The following is a 22,361-nucleotide window of genomic DNA, read 5'->3' as shown; positions in this document are numbered from 1 at the left end:
GATATGTATTTGGTTTGGGGAGATAAGACTGTATATCTTATAAACCAAACAAGTTTATTTTTTATAATAAACTTATAGTGTTTAAATAAGTTTAAAAAAAACTTAAGTGTTTATTTATATCTTTTTATAGCCATAATTATTTTTTGTTCAATTGGTTATGAAATTATCTGGGAAAGGCATGATAAAGTATCTCATTGAAATTGTGATTTTGTCAAATTCCTTTGTCTTTTATAATGGCATTTACTTTATATATCTTGACACATTGATTTCTGTTGTATAGATACTAATATTTTTATCAATTCTGATAGGTTATTTTAAAAAAACATTCCTCCAGATAAGTTGAATGGTTTATTTTACCAACTTTGCCTGGTATGTATCTTCCCGTATCTTTGTATTGAGTTTTTTTGTGTCATTTAATTTTAGGCATAGGCCCCAGACTTACAAATAAAAAAGACGAGGTACAGAATTGACAAGCTGAGACTTATGTGATTGACATCATCACCAAAAACAGTAGCCATCCACAATTGGATCAGTTTTGAACTCAGAATTCCAAACAAGAAACTTGCTAGAAAATAAGACCAAATTTCAAATAGGATGTCAAAAACTGAAAGAAAGGGGAACAAACAGAAAATAGTTAATAGAGCTTACTTGATCTTAACTTTAAGTGATAATCTGGGTCAACTTTTCTTTTTGTTCCTATCTTTAAAACTAGCCATTGGGGTAGATGTATGGCATTTTCTTATTCCTACATTGAAAGAGTTTCTATTCAAATGCTGAGAGCCATACAAGTTGGCAAAATTCAGTCAGTTTCATTAAAGAGCTTCTTTCGATCCCCAGTAAGAAATATACATTTATTCAGTGCCAAACAGTGTAATAAATTTTGGAGATACAGTAATGAATAAGAAGTAGAAAGTCCCCAAACTCTTGGAACTTATATTCTATATCTAACATGATACACACAGGAAATACAGAAAAGGAATGCCTCTGGGTCCCAGCTTAGTGAATCTCCTGTATTGTTGTGGCTTGTCAAAGCAACTGATTGGTTCCTTATTGTTGAGTATTTCATTTGCTTCCAGTTTTTTCCCTGATAAAATGCTGCATTGTATATTGTGTATATTTCTGCACATGGTTTTTTGTACTTCTCTGATTACTTCCTTAGGCTCCAGAAGTGGAATTTGCACTAAAGAATAGTTGCTCCTTTACTGACATTGTCATATTTTGCCAAATTTCTTTCCACAATCGTTATGACGTCCTTCCCAGGAAAACAGGAAGCCTAAGCCCTTGATGGCCTTGGTTGCTGGAATCAGGCATGCCAGTGGGTGAGAAAATCCCCCCACTTTTACAGGGTGAGGAACAGAGGAATAGAATTTGAATCACAGATAAAAGCAGGTCCTGGGGTCAGGAAAGCAGAAGGGTCAACTGCAACAGAATAGGTGGAGAGCAAGAACGAAATGAAAACAAAGAATGGCCAACAGAAAATAGAGCAACCACAACAAAAAGCGAGACTAAATTTGAGAATAAGTAAATCTTGAACTGTGTTCTGAGGTGGCAAAATGAAAGAGAAAAAAATCTTTTATGAGTCCCATTTATAAACGTCCACTATGGGAGAGCACACTGCTCAGAGTGCTGAGACAATTTAGATTCCTTCTTACCTAGTCCTGTGCCCATGTTTCTAGGTCTGCTAAGTGGAAAGATGTAGCATCTGTAGAGATAGTATGAACATGGAAGGGGAGTTTCAGGAATGGCCTTCTAGGTCATACCTGTTCAAGGCATGGGGTTACCCGTAATGGCAATCTGGGGAGTCTAGTACCTCCTACAACTGAAACAAAGAATGGAGGTTGACTCTGGTTTCAGAAGGATGCAGGGAATGGGAGTTAGAAGACCCAATTTGAAGGTTGCTTTCTTTTTTGAGGTGCCTGGGTGATTCGGTCAGTTAAGTGTCCGACTTTTGATTTGGGCTCAGGCCATGATCTCATGGTTCAAGAGTTTGAGCCCCATGTCAGGTTCTGTGCTGACAGCTTGGATCCTGCTTGGGATTATTGGTTTCCCTCTCTCTCTGCCCCTCCCCCACTTGCACCCACAGGCATGCAGGTACATGCTTGCACTCTCTCTCAAAATAAAATAAATAAACAAAAAAGAAGAAAGTTGCTTTCTTCTTCTCTTTTTAATGTTTATTTCTGAGAGAGAGAAAGAGAGACAGAGTGTGAGTGGGGGAGGGGAAGAGAGAGATGGAGACACAGAATCTGAAGCAGGCTCTAGGCTCTGAGCTGTCAGCACAGAGCCTGAAGCATGGCTTGAACTCAGGAACCTACCTGTGGGATCATGACCTGAGCCGAAGTCAGATGACTAACTGACTGAGCCACCCAAGCACCCCAGTTTCTTTCTTTTTTTTTTTTTTAATTTTTTTAACGTTTATTTATTTTTGAGACAGAGAGAGACAGAGCATGAACAGGGGAGGGTCAGAGAGAGAGGGAGACACAGAATCTGAAACAGGCTCCAGGCTCTGAGCGGTCAGCACAGAGCCCGACGCGGGGCTCGAACTCACGGACCGGGAGATCGTGACCTGAGCCTAAGTTGGACGCTTAACCGACTGAGCCACCCAGGCGCCCCCCCGCCCCAGTTTCTTTTTTAAGAAAGGAAAATAGTTTCTAATCAGGAAAATGTTTACTGAATGTAATTATTAGACTGGGAAAAACCTCAAAGCAAATCCAATATTTCTTACAAATTTTTTAAACTCCTATGCAAATTGGAAAAGACAGACCTCTAAGTACAGTAACTCTTCTTAATTTTTCTCTTTTTGAAATATGCGCTAACTTCAAAAGACAGAGCAACAGTGTTTAAATAATTGCATGAGTTTTTAAAGATAATAATTATTACCTGAGTTATCCAAAAATTATTGATTCACTATTTTGTCAATTGGTATAAATGAAATATCAGCAAATCTTGTCATACATCTTTTTTCTTAAAGGAAATTTTTCTTTCAACGCTGTTAAAAATTCAGAGAAACTCCTAAGGGCTGAGGGAATAAGTTCACTGTTCTCTTCCTCCTTCAGCAGAGTTTTTATTATTGTAGAGTGACTACTTATAGTTTTTACTCCTCTGAAACCTAAACACAAAATTCTATTCCATTAATTATTATCAAAATTATGAAGCAAACTCTGTGAAAGCAGGGACTATTATGTTCATGGTTGAAGCACTAAGGCCTAGAATAGGAACTGTCACATAGTACATATCAATAAATAATTGTTGTATTAATGAATGAATGAATGGGTTAATGAATGAATTTCCATATCAGTACCCCCCTATATTCTTTTGACTTGCCAGTGAATATAAAAAATATTCTCTCGATTAGACTGTAGATGTCAACTCTGATAAGGTTCTCTGACATTCTGTGGTCAATATTTACTATCTTAAATGGAGCTTAGTAGAATATTGGACCAAGTTTGGGCCTGGGCATGGATCCTTCCAACCAGCACGTATGATGATACCTCTCTGCATTTTTCAGTTTCCCCCAAGAGTGGTCCTTGAGTTTTTAAGATGTTTCTGAACATAGACCTCTCTGTGTTGCTCACCCTGGTCTTCTTCAGGAAAGCCCTATCTGCAGGAGGTCTTATGGTAAAAACTCTCTGAGTGACATATTATATCACTTGCTTGTGTGGTCTGGATTTTGGAAGAGGTTGAATGTCTATGGTAGTTAGACTTTCTCACATACCACAGATGGAACATATGAAGCACTTAAAGAAGATGTACCTTCCTGTGCTAAATTGGGTTTCCAGGTTCACCACAGATGTTCCAAGTTGCCATGGCCTGGGTAAGCTAACTGGATATAGAGCAAGGCTAAAGGTGGGTTCTCCTGATGCCCAAGTAGGGTAACTGTCCACCATGTGGACGAGCTCCCTTGAGGAAGACATGAGAGGGGTGATGATCCCTAGAATGTGTGTTATTCAGAAAAAATAATATTTAATTCTTAGTTTTAGGTATTGATTATGAAGATGTAAGGCAAAGATGGGTCAGAAGAGAGGTAAACAGGAACATTGGCTGCCCAACAGTGAGGTAGTTTCCAGGGACCATGAAAGCCACTACATATAGCTAAAACTTCCTCTTCCTGAGTGATTAGAAAAGTAATTTGAGATATACTTAATTGCTGGGGAAAGGGGGTAGTAGAAGGATCTGGCTCCAATATAACGTATTATTTGTCATCTTAAAGACCCCTTTGATGCACTAGAATGTAGTCTGGAAGCACCCCTTAAATGCTCTTTTTTCAGGACGATAGAAGGGTGAAATGAGATAATGCCACAGAAGGCCTTAGGGCACAAAAGACATCCAGTGAGTGGAATAGTATACGTCAAGAATTTTCTCCAGGAGCCTCTAATCATCACTTTTCCAAAATCGGTGCAAATAGCAGCACACTAAAAAAAGTAAATAACTTCTTAATATTACTTTGAAAATATTTGACTTCATAGACATCCTTAAAGTGTCCTGTGGACACCCTCTCCTGCCGCCCTGCCCAAGGTAGTGACTATCCTCTGAGAACCACTGTTGCAGGAAGAGGGTATGGGGTTTTGATCAGGGAGGGGCATATGAGATGGTTCTGGGATTGCTGGTGACATTATATTTCTTGTCCTGAGTGATAATTACACATCTATATATTTTATAATCATTCATCATAGTGTGCATGTATCATTCATTATATATATAAAATACACAGACATATGATAGAGTAATCAACGATACTTAGGTTCAGGGTTTTCTGAATGTGGTAAATGAACTCATGAAGGCCTTGCAATCTCTCTGCTTAAAGCCCTGTTCTCAGGCCCTGAAGATGGCCATGTCACTCACACTTGCTCTTTAAGCTGACAGCTTTCCATGTTGCCCCAGTGAAGCCAAGGGCAACGGCTGCATCCCTCTCACCACCAGCAGGTGCACTGCCTAGCTTGTCTTCCAAGTTCATCTTCAACTCATAGAAAACAACATCTCTCATGTTCTTGTTGTTGAGCATTTGGACTCAGCCTAGGTCTGTAGAATGCTTCCCCTGTAAGTGTCCTCATGAAAAGTCTCAACCGAGTCTCACAATAAAACCACAACAAATATTAAATAAGAAATATGTGGTAGTGCTTTGTAAAGGGTAAATCATTATACTAATGCTCACGATTATATTTGTACAAGCATAAATTATGGTAAAAGATTACAATATCCATGTCAGCTTTTAGAAAATACAAGATTCTAATTTTAAGAAATTTAGGGAAAAAAATAGGTCCTTACCTAATGAATTGTTCCCCTTTTGTAGGTTGCCATTAATGTCATCAATACTATTAAACATAATCAAAGACATTATAGAGGTCATCAGACTTTCTCCATTAATTAAATTGGTGAGGCTTCTAGAAAGACCTATGGAAAAGAAAATATTTTGTTTCACTAAAGAAAATCATCAATATTAAAGATTAAACTTTTATTAGCAAGTAGAAGTATATTCTTATCTATCGATTTATATCACATACTTTTCCCATATACTTAAATAGACTTTAGTCATATTTGAAAACTCCCTTCAAGGAAATTTAATTATATATCAACTTTAAGTTAAGTCTAGACTTCCATAATTAGGAACCAAATTTATTGTGGTTGAGTATGGTTTATTTAACTAAGATAATAAGCTAGAGCTGTTATTGCTTGTTTTAAAGCCCAGATGAAAACATGAAGTTCATTATTTTTTTAATTTGGTGATTTAGTCAATATAAATACACATTATATATTTAAGGCAAGATAAGGAACAATGACAGAGGGATAAAGGAAATTCATAAGCCAAGCTTTATAATATGGTGCCTAAGCAAAGTATTAATGCAATTGTCAAGATAATCTTACTATGATTAGAAACTCTCTGACTTTTCCATACATTCCTGTCAAAGGTTTTAGAGATTAAGCTCTATGAAATGGAAAGCACCCTCATATTATGTACTCCCATCCTAATTTCCCTCCACTTGTGGTGATACTCTAAGTTTAGCGATCAATGATCATTTTTCTCTATTAAATATGCCTGTAGCAGCAAAACTGTAACTTTGAGCATCTTTAATGACTTTCTAGATGTCTGTAGGAAGGAAATGTTATTTCATGACCCAACCATTCTATGATCACAACCTAACACACTAAGTATGCTGTTGCAAGACAAGTCAAGTCAAGGCAGTGTGTTCTTGTGGAGGGGAAGTGCACTGATGGTCTAATTCTTCACCTCGTTATGCATCCATGCCCTTTCCTGTAAAACTACAGTTGCTCTCCTCTAAGAGATCCAGTCTGTTCTGTTATGAGACTTGATGCAAGCAGAGGCTTGGGAAGGATTTTTGCTTCCTATCTCGGGTACCTCTGCCACCACCACTATAATGTCCCCTGGCTGTGCTACTGGAGGATTGTGAAAATATGTGGAAGAAAGGTGGATTTCTCCAAGGGTCCATCCTTGATCACTTAGCCCCTGGATGATCTTCCATCTGACTGTAGATTCATTAGTGAGCCCAGGCCGTATCATCACAACGGCCAGACTCACAAAAAATAATAAATAACTGTTGTTTGAAGCCACTGTGTTTTTTCTTACTCAGTTGTTGAAACTCAGAGTTGTTCTTTACTGAGAAAAAACTAACTGGTACTGTTATGTAATTATTCCAACTTGGACAATAGAACTATAACAAATTGTAAATATGTGAAAATACACAACTGACATGGGGGCATAAGAGTCAACAGACCATCGAAAGCTCAAGACGGTGTGAAGGTACTCATGCACTCATAAGCATAGGCAGATTTTGTAGGTGTGTGGGAGTAAAAGAAAACAAATATAAAAATCTTGCTTTGTCAACTCAGGCAAAAATGTTGCCAAGAGAAAAGTACTTTATTTTTATTTTTTTAAAAACTACAAAGTGAGGAGAAAAACAATATTCCAAAAGTCACGGCAAGATGGCCAAAACGTATGAGCATAACTTTGGAAGATAACCCAATAATTTACATTCAACAATGATAGGCCAGGCAATCACTGGATTACTAACTAGATTATAAGATTATAAAGTTGAAAGAAGTATGTAATGCTGTCAGGTAGCACAAAGCTTCACTAAGTCCTGTGAGTGGAAAAGGGGCGGGCACTGACAGAGTCCCATAGAGGCAGGGCTGGGGGATAGACGCTGGGGCCTCCTCTCCTTTCTGTTTTTCTTTTTTAATTAAACCATTTTGTTTAATGTTATTTATTCTTGAGAGAGAGACAGAAACAGAGCATGAGTGGGGGAGGGGGAGAAAAAGAGGGAGACACAGAATCCGAGGCAGGCTCCAGGCTCTGAACTGTCAGCACAGAGCCTGGCCAACTTTGAGATTATGACCTGAGCCGAAGTCTGACACTTAACCGACTAAGCCACCCAAGCACCAAAACTCTTACCTCACAATCTTAATCTCTTTGATTTAAGAATTGGCTTTCCTTTATTCATTTAGGTAGATTGATGTGTCTTCTCTATTCTATTTCTACTTCCCTCCAGTAGCTTCTCCCCCTATAATGGTCATAAAATGAGAAGTGTGTATGTGTGTGTGTGTGTTACATCAACTTGGTACTTTATTTATTTAAAAAAATTTTAATGTTTATTTATTTTTGAGAGAGAGAGACAGAGCGTGAGTGGGGGACAGGCAAAAAGGTAGATAGAGTCTGAGATACAGGGTTCCAGGCTCTGAGCTATCAGCACAGAGCCTGACATGGGGCTGGAACTTGGGAACAGTGAGATCATGACTGAGGCCTCAGTCGGCGGATTAACCGGCTGAGCCACCCAGGCACCCTGACTTGGTACTTAATTTTAAATATAGATTTATTTCTCCTAAAATAGTACACTCTGAAAACACTGTAAGATTAGTGACTTTACTGTTTTTGACTTTCTGCATTTTTTGGTCTTAATGGTGATGACTCCAAATTTTTTTGTTTTTTGTTTTTTTACAGACGGCATTATCCTAATTACAGTATTTTCAAAGGAAAAGCAGTATTTGACAATAGAAATGTCATCACAATGTATATGCAAATTGTTCACCCTCAGAACTTATGGTTTAAGGTAGAAGCATGTATAAAGTCAAGGATTCCAAATAATCCCCTGTCTTATTCCACAAGGGGATGAAAGATGAAAGATTTTAAAAATATATATACTAGGTAAGCCCATCACTAGCATTTCATTTTGTTCTAAGCATCAGCAACCTGAATCTCTATGCTTAATTCCCAATGCCCAGAACCTCATTTCATATAGTGAGAAGCTACAGTGAGCAAAATATCTTAACACTAGACACATTAAATGCAGAATATGATATTTTAAATGTAGAAAAAGAGGAAAACATATACCTACCAAGGTCTCTTATAGCAGCTGCAGTCAGCATGGGATCTGAACTCATGAGGATAGTTGCAAATAATAACCATGGAGTGGTTTTCAAAAGTAATTTATTCACAGATGCCAGATACCAAAGAATTAATGTATAATTCATAAAAAAGCCAGGAATTGTAATTAAAAGTATCTGCAAAGAAATTTTATGTATAGAAAAATCAGATTGCCTTTTTATCCTATTTTGAAAAGCAGATTATCAGGATTATTAGAGATACAGAATCACACTGAATCCATCAAAGGGAAAATTTAAATTATCTTCTTTAATAAATATGTGCTTGCAAGTCTGGAAATAAGAGGCAAATATTGCAATGAGATTCTTAGGACCTATGACACAGCACTTGTAAGAAATAGCATAGAATTAAAAGGGAACTTTTAAATTTCTTGATAAGGTCATTGAATATAAATATGTATGTGTAAAGGTATATGCATACACACCATATATACTCACACTTATATATACACATTTAACTATGCATAAAACTGAAACCTAGCCTATTAACAGAGAGAAAAAGAACAAGTCTACAAAGAAGTTACAAAAGAGGAAAAGGAGGAGAAAATAAAATAGAAAGAATGTAGAGAATTGGCAGAGGACTATAGAAAAGATGGGAAGAAAAATTCTATTATTCTAGAACTGGAACCTGGCCTTCTGCCTTCCCACCATTGCCTTCTACTTTCTTTTATTCTATCAGTGGCAGCTATGTAGTAAGATTTCATTGCCAGATGGTCTTGGAAAAATGTGACTGTGCCTGAAGCTACCTATAAGAATTCAGAACTGCACCTCTGTGTTCATTGTAACATTTACAATAATGTGAATTTACACTATTTACAATACTTATTTACAATAATAAGACATGGAAGCACCTAAGTGTCTATCTATAGATGAGTGGATAAAGAAAATGTATTATATATGCAATGGAATATTACTTAACCATAAAATAGAAGGAAATCTTGCTATTTGGGACAGCATAGATGAAACTTGAAGGCATTATGCTACATGAGATAAGTCAGATAGAAAAAGACAAATGTCATATGACCTAACTTATATGTGGAATCTTAAAACAACAACAACAACAACAACAAAAAACCCTGAGCTCATTGATACAAAGAACAGATTGTCAATAGCCAGAAGTGAGGACTCAGGAGGTTGGGAAAAGGGATGAAGGGGGTCAAAAGGTACAATCTTCCAATTGTAAAATAAATAAGTCATGGGATTCAATGTACAGCATGGTGACTGTAGTGAATAATACTGTACTGTATATTTAAAAGTTGTTAAGAGAGTAGACCTTAAAATTATGATAAAAAATTTTTATAATACTGTGGTGATGGATGTTAACTAGATTTATTTTGGTGATCATTTCAAATTTTTTTTTAATGTTTATTTATTTTTGAGAGACAGAGAGAGAGACAGAGCTCAAGAGGGGAAGGGCCGGAGAGAGAGGGAGACACAGAATCTGAAGCAGGCTCCAGGCTCTGAGCTGTCAGCACAGAGCCCGATGTGGGGCTTGAACTCAAGAACCGTGAGATCATGACCTAAGCCGAAGTCAGACCCTTAACTGACTGAGCCACCCAGGCACCCCGGTGATCATTTCAAAATACAACAAGTATCAAATCATTACGTTGTATACCTGAAACTAATATAATGTTGTATGTCAATTATATCTCAACTAAAAAATTTTTAAAAATTATAAAAATTTTGTAACGATGTGGAAAAATGCTCTTACTACCAATATTAAAGAAAAAAGCAATATATATGTATATGTATAGAAAGTGTAGCTAATTTTAATAGTTTTGCTTCTAATGTAATTTAGGTAATGGCCTTATATTTACAAAGCTGTTTTAATTACTTTGGAAGAAATGTATACCCTGCTTAAGATTTGGAGTATTTTTTCTTCAAGCTCTTTCCTTGATGGGGTTCAAATATCACATGATTAGGATAACATAATGGTTTGTGATTTAAAGTTATAGCTGTTTCTATGAGTATTCTCTGTTTTTGTTCATGTGAGTAAGGGAAGTTTTAGAAGGTGGGTATTTTAAAAAAGACTTTTATCAAAAATAATTAAAAAACTGGACCAAATGTTTTCATAATAGCTCTCTAATAGCATCTCAGAGTTAAAATTATAACTGGCATTAAGCCCTGCAAATCAGATTCTCAGAATTACTTTTTTTCAACATTTTTTTTTTTTTTTTTATTTTATTTTTGGGACAGAGAGAGACAGAGCATGAACGGGGGAGGGGCAGAGAGAGAGGGAGACACAGAATCGGAAACAGGCTCCAGGCTCCGAGCCATCAGCCCAGAGCCTGACGCGGGGCTCGAACTCACGGACCGCGAGATCGTGACCTGGCTGAAGTCGGACGCTCAACCGACTGCGCCACCCAGGCGCCCCATTTTTTCCTCTGTAATTTTTTTTTTCCTGAGCCCTCAATATGCTGGTCAGTCGCTAAGATATGGTTTATTCACTAAAATATAAAGCTAAATTTACTTCTCCCACACTTCGTACTTTTTCTTTGTCTTCTTTGTTTTATAATTTAGAGCAAAATTTTAAAAATTTGGAGCATAGATAACATATAGTAGTTCATGAGTGAATGATATTATTGGAAAAGATTACTTCTTACCTGCCAAAATAACTTTTGGAGCATGTAAACATCCATGTCGAATGCAACGTTAAAGATAATTATTGGTGTAAATATATTAAAAAATAATTTTGGACTCATCCATTGTATGGCATCTGTGTATCTTTGCACCTGATAATATAAAAATACATCATTTCTCACTTATCCATCCTCCTATTAGCATACAACACATGCCAGACACCCCTCTCTCTAGCAAAAGAGAAAAAGATATATCACAATGTAATAGGTGCTAAAGTCTTAACTCTACTGCATTTTCATAATTTTCCATCAGATTATTACCAGTAACAGAGGAACGTTAATGCACATCTCCATGCCCATTTTATTTTTTAAATAGCAGCTATAGAAAGTACATTGATATGGGTACAAAAGAATGTGTAGGAGATTTTCAGGCATACAAGAGGAAGACAGGTTTCAGGTAGATGGATTATCATGTACGATGTGTACAAATGAATAAACAATCATATCGCATTTCAGAAACTACAAATAATTAACCATGGCTTATATGGAAAATGTGCATGGAAGAATAGTAGGAATAAAAACTCAGAAGTTATGCTGTTAATGAAATGATTAATTAATGGTGTTTGTCATAAAATATTTAGTTGATAAATCCTCTTATGGGCATCCACTCAACATTTGTTTACTAAGGAAACACTGATTACTTGCTGTGTGAGGTGGTATCTTTGCCTTTGGGAGATGATTCTGTCTGGGTCTCTCGTGTTTCCCCATATCTTATGAGTGGAGGCATTGATTGCTTTTCTTCCAGACTATCTTTCAAAAATATATGTATGGCTAACAGCTTTGGAAGAGAGAGCCAAGTGTCTCCTTCTAGAGAAAAGAATTGGTTTACTGTACTGTACAGTGCAATAAAGATAGTGTCTCTCTCTAGGGCAAGAGGTAGGATGAGCTTACTGCCCATCACAAAATATTCAAGTTCTTTAAACTAAGCTTTCTTCTCTTATAATGCAATCCATTGTGTATGTGGGTTTCACTGGGCCCTCTTGGCTTCTCCCTGCGGCTCCCGGGGCTCATGGAACAGGCACAAGAAGATGCTGATAGTCTGGTTTCTGCTATTACTGTCAGTACTAAAGTCCTTTGTCTCAGGCCCAGAAGTCCCTTGTCTTTTGCCAGGACCATGAAACTGTGACAGGCTAACTTATTACTTGCAGGCAGAGTAAAATTTTAGGCCCTTCACAGTTCTTGACTTATGTTCTCTTCTTCTAAAAGGTTACTGACAAATATAAAAGTTTATAGAAGTACTTAATATTGCATATAAGTCAAAATCATACGGTTACAGAACATGTTCATAGCAATAATGTGCTCATAACAAATGAAGTAAGAATACTTCTGGCTCTTATACGAATACATGTTTTCCATAATGTTTGTTAATATCACATCTCCTGTTTGTTTGTTCTCATTTGTGTTCTGATTGACTAGAGCAGATGATGGAAAATTATGGCCCTGGGCCAAATCCGACTCAATGCCTGTTTTTGTAAAGTCTTACTGGAACACAGCCATGCCACTTCTTACATATTGTCTACGGTTGCTTTTGAATTATAATGGCAGAGTTGAGTAATTGTGACAGAGCTCATATGGCCTGTATAATCTAAAATATTTACTAGATGGTCTTCTATAGAAAAAGTTTGCTGCCAACCCCGAGGCTAGAGAACTATTTAATGTGTCAATAATGCATTCTACGTCCCTTATTGTAAGATAGTCTCTCTCCTCTACCTGATTCCAGTTGTTCTCAACTTTTTGTAACACTGCAGCTGCCATGACTATATCTACAGTTTGCCTTCCTCCTTACTTCCAACTCCAGGTAAGTGGTCCAACATCTGTTTCTTGAAATCTTGTAAGCCATACACACTTAAAGACTAGCCTCTATTGTAATAGAAATCTTGTAAAATATTCCTAACTGAAGCAATAGATTGGTTCAATGTCAGAATTATCTTGCTACAAGAGACCTGTACTAGCAGCTTAATCTCTCTGGACTTCTTCTTCTTCTCCTTCTTCCTCTTCTTCTTCTTTTAAAAAAATTTTTTTTAATGTTTTTATTTATTTTTGAGAGAGAGAGAGACAGAGACAGAGACAGGGCATGAGCAGGGGAGGGGCAGAGAGAGAGGGAGACAGAATCCAAAGCAGGCTCCAGGCTCTGAGCTGTCAGCACAGAGCCCAACACAGAGCTTGAACCCACAAGCCACAAGATTTATGACCTGAGTCAAAGTCGGACATTTAACCAACTGAGCCACCCAGGCACTCCCTCTCTGCGCTTCTATCTTATGTACCAATTCTTGTCTAAACTTTTGAATTCTGCTTAAACTCTCATTAGCTGCTCACACGCTCAGTAGCTGTATGTGTACTCATTCTCTGAGCTGCCCACCCCCTTCCAGACAGTGGCTCTGTTTTGACTGTGTTTAGCTGGATCTCAGCTCTTCCATGCCTGGTTCCTTTTTTCACATATCTGATCTGATAGTATCCATATCACAAGCATCTATCAACTGGCAGAACAGTGAATTGGCAAGTATTTTTTACAAATTTCCTTAAAATTCCATCTTTGAATTTGTATGAATCTGAGGCATAACACAAGATATTTACTATACACACCTTGTCAGATGTAAAACTTAATATTTCAAAACTGCATCCAATTAAAAATAGTATCACAGGGAGAGGAATTGGAAAGTCTTTTAAGTGCAGGTTCAAAAATGCTGCAGAAAAATACATTTTTACTGAAAGGCAATGAAATATGACACTTACAGAACTTTAATTTGATATACTTTCTTAATGCTGAGGACAATGAAATACTGTTCCACTTTTTACTTATTTAATTCCAGTAATTAAAACCCTCTCTTACACTTAAGCACACTGAATCAGTGTAATTGCTAATCTGCTGGATTCTGTATTTACCTCTTGTATGAAATATCTCATTTCCTTAGAATCTTTAGTAAATATTGCTAGCAATCACTGGCTCTTGGGTTATTACTAAATACTTATAGCAATTTTTTTACATGTTATAAATCAGATATTAGTGTCTTCAGCAATCCTGCAGCAAGAGGTTAATAATTAAAGTTTAATGAAATCTCCTAGATGATTTTCAAAATAACAATGAGGAACTAGGTATAATAATTTGCCCAATGAGAAAAACTAGCTTCCTATTACTGGTTATCTACTATGCATTAGGCAGCCTATAATGAATTTCTATCAAAGTACAATAAGCAATATCATCGCATTTCCTTCAGTTTAATGTTTTCTTTTTTCCACTTTTTTGTAATATAATTTCTAATCAGTCAAAGAATGCAAAAAAAAAAAGAAATCTTTTGATTTCTATAGTATTCTTTTCTTCTCATAAGGGCTAGACATAATTTATCATTTGAACAAAACCTATGGGACACCCTACCAAGTGCTTAAAAAGTAACTGACACATTCAGAAGACCCAAAAATTCTTTGTTCAAGTGAACAAAGCAGTACACGACTAGCTTTAATATGTGAATAGTTTATGATAAAGCAGATAAGAAAAATACACCAACCCTTGAGTTTTTGATTATCTGCTTCAATTCTTTCAATCATTTAAATCTAACCATGACCTACCAAGTGAAAAGACATGAATACTTTGAACCCAAAGAGGATGAAGACAATGAATCAGACTCTGCATGTCTCTTCTCAGGGACAGATTATCATTGGATTCATTTGGTTGGTAATCTTGGGTTAAAAGTATAAATTTAGGAACAAAATTCTAATATTCTATTACTGCTACTGTCCTCAATTCTATATGGCGACATTTACAAGATATATCCATAGAACAAACTCAAAGAAATAGTGACACCTACCTCCAACTGTGCAGATCAAAGACAGTATTAGAATGATTTCAGGGAGATCTTCAGAACTAGTCATAAATGTAATTCTGAGAAAAGCCACCCATGTGCTGGAAACCGTTTTGGTAAGAAAAGTGATATTAGACACACTGGAATTCAAATCCATTTTGTTGTTTCTCACAAACCATCTGATTTCAGCTCTTATGACTTGGCAAAGCCTTCACAGGATCATAGGATTGTACAATTGGCCTTCTTGGTTTTTCTTAGGAAAAAAAAAGAGGAAGAAGAAGAAGAAAGAAGCTCAGATTTCTCCTTAATTATTTCTAGTGATATCTTAGGGTCCACCAAATTTAAGAAAGCTTTCCCTTTCTATGATGCTTTCATTTTAAAGATGATAGAAAAGGTACAACTCCAAGTGATAAAGACTAGCCAGTGTCATCCTGTGTTCACTCCAAATGCAAAGCACTATTCAGCTGTTATTCACCCTGAATCTACCCAACTGACTAAAAGCGGTTTTCATCTAATCAGTCAATGGGACTACCAAATGGTGCAGGTTACTTAGTTCTGGGGATGGACAACTGAGGGGTTTATCCTCAACTTATCTGAGCCTCTGGAAGCATGTCCTGGCAGCTATTCCAAAGTGGGAAGTGGGATGGGGTCAGAATATTCTGATCTCTGGAGAACTTAAGATGGCAGAGAAGTAGGGGGGACCCCAGGCTTTCCTTTTTTCTCAAACACAGCTGTATTGAGATCAGATCACTTTGAAAACCAAGGAAATAGATCTGCAGAGTAACAGAAGGATGTCCACAGTTGAGAGGGAGAGAGCTTGGCAGGTGTGAGGTGCATGAAAGTGAATTGGGGGAGAGAAAAACGATGGTGCCTTGGAGGGGATGAAACCCTTTCTATGGAAAGACAAAAGGAAGAGAAAGAGAGAGGGGTTAAGAAAGTGCTGCACTGAATTCATACAGAATGAAAACCTCTCTGGACCATGGACTGGGGGAGTGAGAAGTACTGACTGTCCCAGTTTTTGTTTTTGTTTTTTGTTTTTTGTTTTTGCAAACAATGTTTGGAGCTCAAACTTTAAGATTTTGGAGTTGTGCAACTTTCTCCGGACTGGAGCTGTGGCTCTCACTCCTGGGGAGGAGGGAGCTGGCCCCGGGGTGCATACTGTGGTGCAGTGATCTATGGGGCACACTGGGAATACTTTTGGAAGAGGATTTATTGCCCCCTAAGGACAAAAGGCCCTGCAGGTGCCAGCAAAAGGCCTTTCATCGCTGGGGGACAGAGGTGCACCCAGAGGGAATATAGCCTTTGCTGCTTTTAGTGGTGCTACACCATAGATGCCATACACTGCAGGCATGGGACTGTTTCTCAGGGACAGAGGACTTCACTTAGTGTGGAGAGGCTCTACTCTGGAGGAGAGGAGCAGATCCACGTGGTACAAGGTCCTTTAGGACCTTGGGTTTTGAATCCCAGCCACGCACCAAAGATAAAACTCAGGAGAGCTGTGGTGCAGGGCGAGTTGACTGTCCTCATTATTCTGTGAAGCTGCCTGAACGGTGGGTGTGTGAGCTTCCTGGTCTGGGGCTGAGAGATTGGGGTGGCACCATTCCTCCCCCAACACCAACACAATGGGACTTCAGAGAGCAACAGCAGTGTCCAGTGGAGGCAGGACCACTCACACCAAACCCTACCCTACGTTCCTGGCAACAGCTTATTTACTGGGGCAAGACCGACTCTAAGCCAAAGCAGTGGACCTCTCCTCCAGAAGACCAGCACAGCCAACATCCCCAATGCACTAAGTGCACTGGAAATCCAGGGCATCAAAATGACACCTACAGGCTTTTTTTCTTTGTTTCTTTCTTCTTCTTTTTTCTTTTGGAATCAGGCTCATAGTTCCTTTCTGTTTGTTTTGTTTTGTTTTGTTTCGTTTCCTTTTCTCTTTTTTGGATCAGGCTTTTTTTTTTTCTTTTCTTTTTCCTTATTTTTTTATTTTCTTATTTTTTCCCTCCTTTCTTTTTCTTTGGAAACAGCCTTATAGTCTTTTTATTCTCTGTTTGGTTTTTGTTTCCTTTTCTTTACTCTTTTTTTTTGGATCAGGTTCCCCTCCCCCCCACTTTTTCCAGGGTTACTTCAACAAACAAATCAAAGCACACCTAATTAAAGGTCCAAACACAGAACCATTTCAAGCAAGGAGGAGTTCTGCAGAGGACTGACAAGAGGGAAAAAACAGCCAAAACACAATAGCACAATGCACACAGCATACACCAGAAACACTTCCTGAAGTGTCAGGCCTTGGACAGCATATAAGCCCTTTTTAATATAGCAGTATTCTCAGGTGTAGGACACAATGAGCTTTTAAAACATGGAAAAGACAGAAACTTAGCCAAAATGATAAGACAGAAGAATTCTCCCCAAAAGAAAGGTCAAGAAGTGGGGTGCCTGTGTGACTCAGCAAGTGGGTGTCTGACTCTTGATTTTGGTTCAGGTCATGATCTCATGGTTTATGACTTGGAGCCCTGCATTGGGATCTACCCTGATGACAGCATAGAGCCTGCTTGGGATTATCTGTCTCCCTCTCTCTCTGCTCCTCCCCCACTAGTGTTCACTCTCTCTCTCTGTCTCTCTCTCTCTCTCTGCAAAAAGTAAAAATAAAAAAGAAAGAAAGGTCAAGAAGAAATCACAGACGGCGACTTGATCAAAACAGATATAGGCAATTTATCTGAAAATAATTTAGAACAACAGTCATAAGACTACTAGCTGGACTTGAAAAAAGCATAGAAGACACCAGAGAAACACTTATTGTAGAGATCAAAGACTTACAAACTCATCAAGATGAAATAAAAAATACTATTACTGAGATGCAAAACAAACTGGATATGGGGCAACAAGGATTGAAAAAGCAGAGGAGAGAATAGGTAAAAGAGAAGGTAAAATTATGGAAAATATTAAGCTGAAAAAAAAGAGGGAAAGGAAATTATTATATCAGAGAACTAAGTGATTCCATGAAATAAAAAAAATCTGTATCATAGGAGTCCCAGAAGAAGAAGAACAAGAAAAAGGAGCAGAAGGTTTATTTGAACCAATTATAGCTGAGAACTTCCCTAATCTGGGGAAGGAAACAGACATACAAATCCAAGAAGCACAGAGAACTCTCCCCAAAACCAACAAAAACAGCTCAATACCATAACATATCATAGTGAAACTTGCAAAATACAAAGATAAAGAGAATTCTGAAAGCTGCTAGGGACAAAAGGTTCTTAACCTTACAAGGGTAGACACATAAGGTTAGCAGCAAACCTGCCCACTGAAACTTGGCAGACCAGAGAGGAGTGGCAGGAAATTTTCAATGTGTTGAATGGGAAAAATATGCAGCCAAAAATTCTTTATCTAGCAATGCAGTCATTCAGAATAGAAGGAGAAATACAGAGTTTCCAAGACAAACAAAAACTGGAGGAGTTCATGACCGCTAAACCACTAAAATAAGAAATTTTCTGGGAGACTCTGAGTGTAAAGAAAAAAATAAAAACCCAAAAAACAAAGACCAAGGCAACAAAAACTACAAAGGATCAGACAACATCACCAGAAACATCAACTCTACAGGTAACACAATGGCAATAAATTCATATTGTTCAATAACCACTCTGAATGTAAATGAATTAAATGCTCCAATCAAAAGACATAGGGTATCAGAGTGGATAAAAAAACAAGATCTATTTATGTTCTGTCTACAAGAGACTCATTTTAGACCTAAAGACAACTGTAGGTTGAAAATGAGGGGATGGAGGGCAAACTATCATGCTCATGGAGGTCAAAAGAAAGCTGGAGTAGCCATATGCATATCAGACAAACCAGATTTTAAAAGAAAGACTTTAATAAGAGATGAGGAAGGGCATTATGTCATAATTAGAGAGCCTATCCATTAAAAAGATCTAACAATTGTAAATATTTATGGCCCTAACTTGAAGAACCCAAATATATGAATCAATTAATTAATAACAAACATAAAGAAACTCAGTGATAATAATACCATAATAGTAAGAGACTTTACTTTACTTTTTAAAAAAGTTTATTGATTTATTTTGAGAGAGAGAGAGAGAGCACAAGCAGGGGCAGGGAGAGAGGGAGACAGAGAGAATCTCAAGCAGGCTCTGCACTGTCAGCTCGGAGCCCAACACCGGGCTCAAAGTCATAAACTGTGAGATCATGACCTGAGCTGAAACCACGAATTGGACACAACTGACTGAGCCACCAGGTGCCTCTGGTAGGAGATTTAAATTCTCCACTTACAGCAATGGAAAGATCATGTAAGCAGAAAGTCAACAAGGAAACAATGGCTTTGAATGACACACTGGACCAGATGGACTTAACATATCTAGTCAGAACATTTCATCCTAAAGCAGTGGAATACACATTCTTCTCGAGTACACATGGAACATTCTCCAGAATAGATCACATACCGGTTCACAAATCATCCCCAAACAAGTACAAAAAAATCATGATCATACCATGTATGTTTTCAGATCACAATGCTATGAAACTTGAAATGAACCAGGAGAAAAAATGTGGAAAACCCTCCAATACATGGAGATTAAAGAACATCCTACTAAAGAATGAATAGGTTAACCAGGAAACTGTAGAAGAAATTAAAAAATACATGGAAGCAAATGAAAATGAAAACACGACAGTCTGAACCCTTTGGGAGGCAGAAAAAGCAGTCCTGAGAGGAAAATACATTGCAGTTCAGGTCTATCTCAAGAGCAAGAAAGATAGAAAGGTCCCAAATACACAACCTAATCTTATACCTAAAGGAGCTAGAAAATGAAGAGCAAATAAAGCCCAAAACCAGCAGAAGGGAAATAATAAAGATTAGAGCAGAAATAAACGATATAGAATAATAATTAAAAAAAACAGTAGAACAGATCAATGAAACTAAGAACTGTTTCTTGAAAGAATAAACAAAATTGATAACCCCCTAGCCAGACTTCTCAAAAAAAAAGAGAGATAGGACTCAAATAGATAAAATCACGAATGAGAGAGGAGAAATCACAACCAACACCACAGAAATACAATTATAACAGAATATTGTAAAACCTTGGTTTGTGAGCAGAATTCATTCTGGAAACATGTTTGTAATCCAAAGCACTTGTATATCAAAGCGAATTTCCCCATAATAAATTATGGAAACTCAGATTTCATTCCACAATCCAAAAACATTCATATAAAAATGGTTAAAATACTGTAATACAAAATAATAAAAAAATAAAAATAGAAAGACAAATAAATTAACCTGCACTTACCTTTGAAAACCTTCGTGGCTGGCGTGAGAGACAAGAGAGAGGAGGGATGGTGTGTAGGACGATTTTCACTATCACTAAAGGAATCACTGCTATCTATTGGCTCAATGGAATCTTTTTCTTTTTGTGCAACTTTAACAAGAAACCTATCTAATAACACTTGCTTTTGCCTTCTTTTAACAATTTCGTGGAAATGTGATACTGCACTGTTGTTAAACAGATTCATTGCTCACACTGCTACAGCCTTATTTGGGTGATGCTTTTCTCCAAAATTTTGCAGTTTCCCATATTTTATACATCTTCCTAATCTCATTTGAAGTGAGGGGATTCCTCTGCCTTTTTCTCCTTCTCTGTAGGCGAGATGCAGACGTAGACTTCTTATAAAATCTTGCAATCATGGCCACTTGCATACCTCATTCATACTTCTCAACAATTCCCTCCTTAACTTCCACTGTAATCATCTCCTTCTTACTGCCTTTCTTGTCAACATTTTTCTGCATGGAGGCCATTGTATATGCTCGCACAAATGTTGACTACAGTACAGTATTAACAAGTTCTTGTCATATACTGTATTTAATGTAGTTGGCAATAAGGCAGCAGACAAAAAGGTATATATCTGCGGGCAACCTGACCTAAAATGAGGCAAAGCATTCCTAAGCTTAACTTGTACGGAAAAGCAAAGGACTGTCCATAGGTGCTTTGAAGTAACAAAAAATACACCAGTGCCAGTTGTGGGCACCTTCCAATATTCTGAAAAAACACTGACTGCTGCCAAACACCATGGCCTGATACCAAGCCTCTGAGCATAGGAGACGATCCACAGTCCCGCAGAGAAAGAGAGAAAAGAAACATTGGTTCAGCTGTGATCATGTGATGTTCAGCATCACATACTATTCATATTGCAAGACATTGCTTTTCTAACAAGTTCAAATTTATTAGAAATATTTGCTCATCTTGTGGAACACTCACAGAACAAGTTACTTGCAATCCAAGGTTTTACTGTACTATGAAAAATTATATGCCAACAAACTGGATAATCTGCAAGAAATGGACAAATTCCTAGAAACTCACACACTACCAAAATTGAAACAGGAAAAAATACAAAATTTGAACAGACCCATAACCAACAAAGAAATTGAATCAGTTATCAAAAAATCTCCCAACAAATAAGAGTCCTGGGCCAGATGGTTTCCATGGGGGAATTCTACCAGACACTTAAAGAAGAATTAATACCTATTCTTCTCAAACTGTTCCAAAAGGTAGAAATGTAAGGAAAGCTTCCAAACACGTTTTATGAAGCCAGCAATACCTAGATTTCAAAACCAGACAGAGACCCCACTAAAAAGAAGAATTACAGGTCAATATCCCTGATGAACCTGGATGCAAAAATTCTCAACAAGATACTAGCAAATCGAATTCAATAGTACACTAAAATAATTATTCACCATGATCAAGTGGGATTTATTCCTGGGCTGCAGGGCTTGTTCAGTATATACAAACCAATGAACATGATACACCACATTAATAAAAGAAAGGAGCATTTGACAAAATACAGCATCCTTTCTTTATAAAAACCTTAAAGAAAGTAGGGATAGAAGGAACATACCTCAACATCATAAAGGCCATGTATGAAATACCCACAGCTAATCTCATCCTCAATGAGGAAAACCTGAGAGCTTTCCTACTAAGGTCAGGAGCACGACAGGGATGTTCACTCTCACCACTGTTGTTCAACATAGTACTAGAAGTCCTAGCCTCAGTGATCAGACAAAAAGAAATAAAACATCCAAATTAGCAATGGAGAAGTCAAACTTTCACTCTTCACAGATGACATGATACTATACTTGGAAAACCCAAAAGACTCCATCAAAAAATGGCTACAACTGATATGTGAATTTGGCAAAATCACAGGATATAAAATCAATGTGCAGAAACCAATGGCATTTCTATACACCAACAATGAAGAATCAGAAAGAGAAATCAAGGAATCAATCTCATTTACAATTACACCAAAAACTGTAAGATATCAAGGAATAAACCTAACCAGTGTACAAATATCTGTACACTGAAAACTATAGAACATGCATGAAAGAAATTGAAGAGGACACACACACAAATGGAAAAACATTCCATGCTCATGGATTGGAAGAACAAATATTGTTAAAATATTGATACTATCCAAAGCAATCTACATATTCAATACAATTCCTATCAAAATAACACCAGCATTCTTTACAGAGCTAGAG

The 22,361-nt window shown here is 37.3% G+C and overlaps 1 protein-coding gene across 4 annotated transcripts in view; it reads right to left on the bottom strand.

Annotated features, from left to right (window-relative positions):
• The window catches only part of SLC9C1 (solute carrier family 9 member C1), a 107,375-nt gene that overhangs the window by 73,725 nt on the left and 11,289 nt on the right, over window positions 1-22,361 (bottom strand). For 3 of the 4 annotated variants that reach the window (XM_058731434.1, XM_058731436.1, XM_058731435.1), the window contains 6 exons: window positions 14,834-15,080; window positions 13,614-13,714; window positions 10,995-11,123; window positions 8,346-8,511; window positions 5,263-5,388; window positions 443-604 (listed from right to left, as the gene is read on the bottom strand). In XM_058731434.1, the coding sequence (XP_058587417.1) occupies window positions 443-604; window positions 5,263-5,388; window positions 8,346-8,511; window positions 10,995-11,123; window positions 13,614-13,714; window positions 14,834-14,984 (835 nt within the window). In that variant the 5' untranslated portion in view covers window positions 14,985-15,080. Of the gene's footprint in view, window positions 1-442; window positions 605-5,262; window positions 5,389-8,345; window positions 8,512-10,994; window positions 11,124-13,613; window positions 13,715-14,833; window positions 15,081-22,361 lie in introns of those variants that run through there. The other variant, XM_058731437.1, reaches the window with a different exon arrangement.

The sequence above is a fragment of the Neofelis nebulosa genome, chromosome 5 (assembly GCF_028018385.1).
Source record: "Neofelis nebulosa isolate mNeoNeb1 chromosome 5, mNeoNeb1.pri, whole genome shotgun sequence".
NCBI lineage: Eukaryota > Metazoa > Chordata > Mammalia > Carnivora > Felidae > Neofelis > Neofelis nebulosa.
The sequence above is the reverse complement of the archived record's forward strand: the minus strand, read 5'-3'. Positions and strand labels throughout refer to the sequence as shown.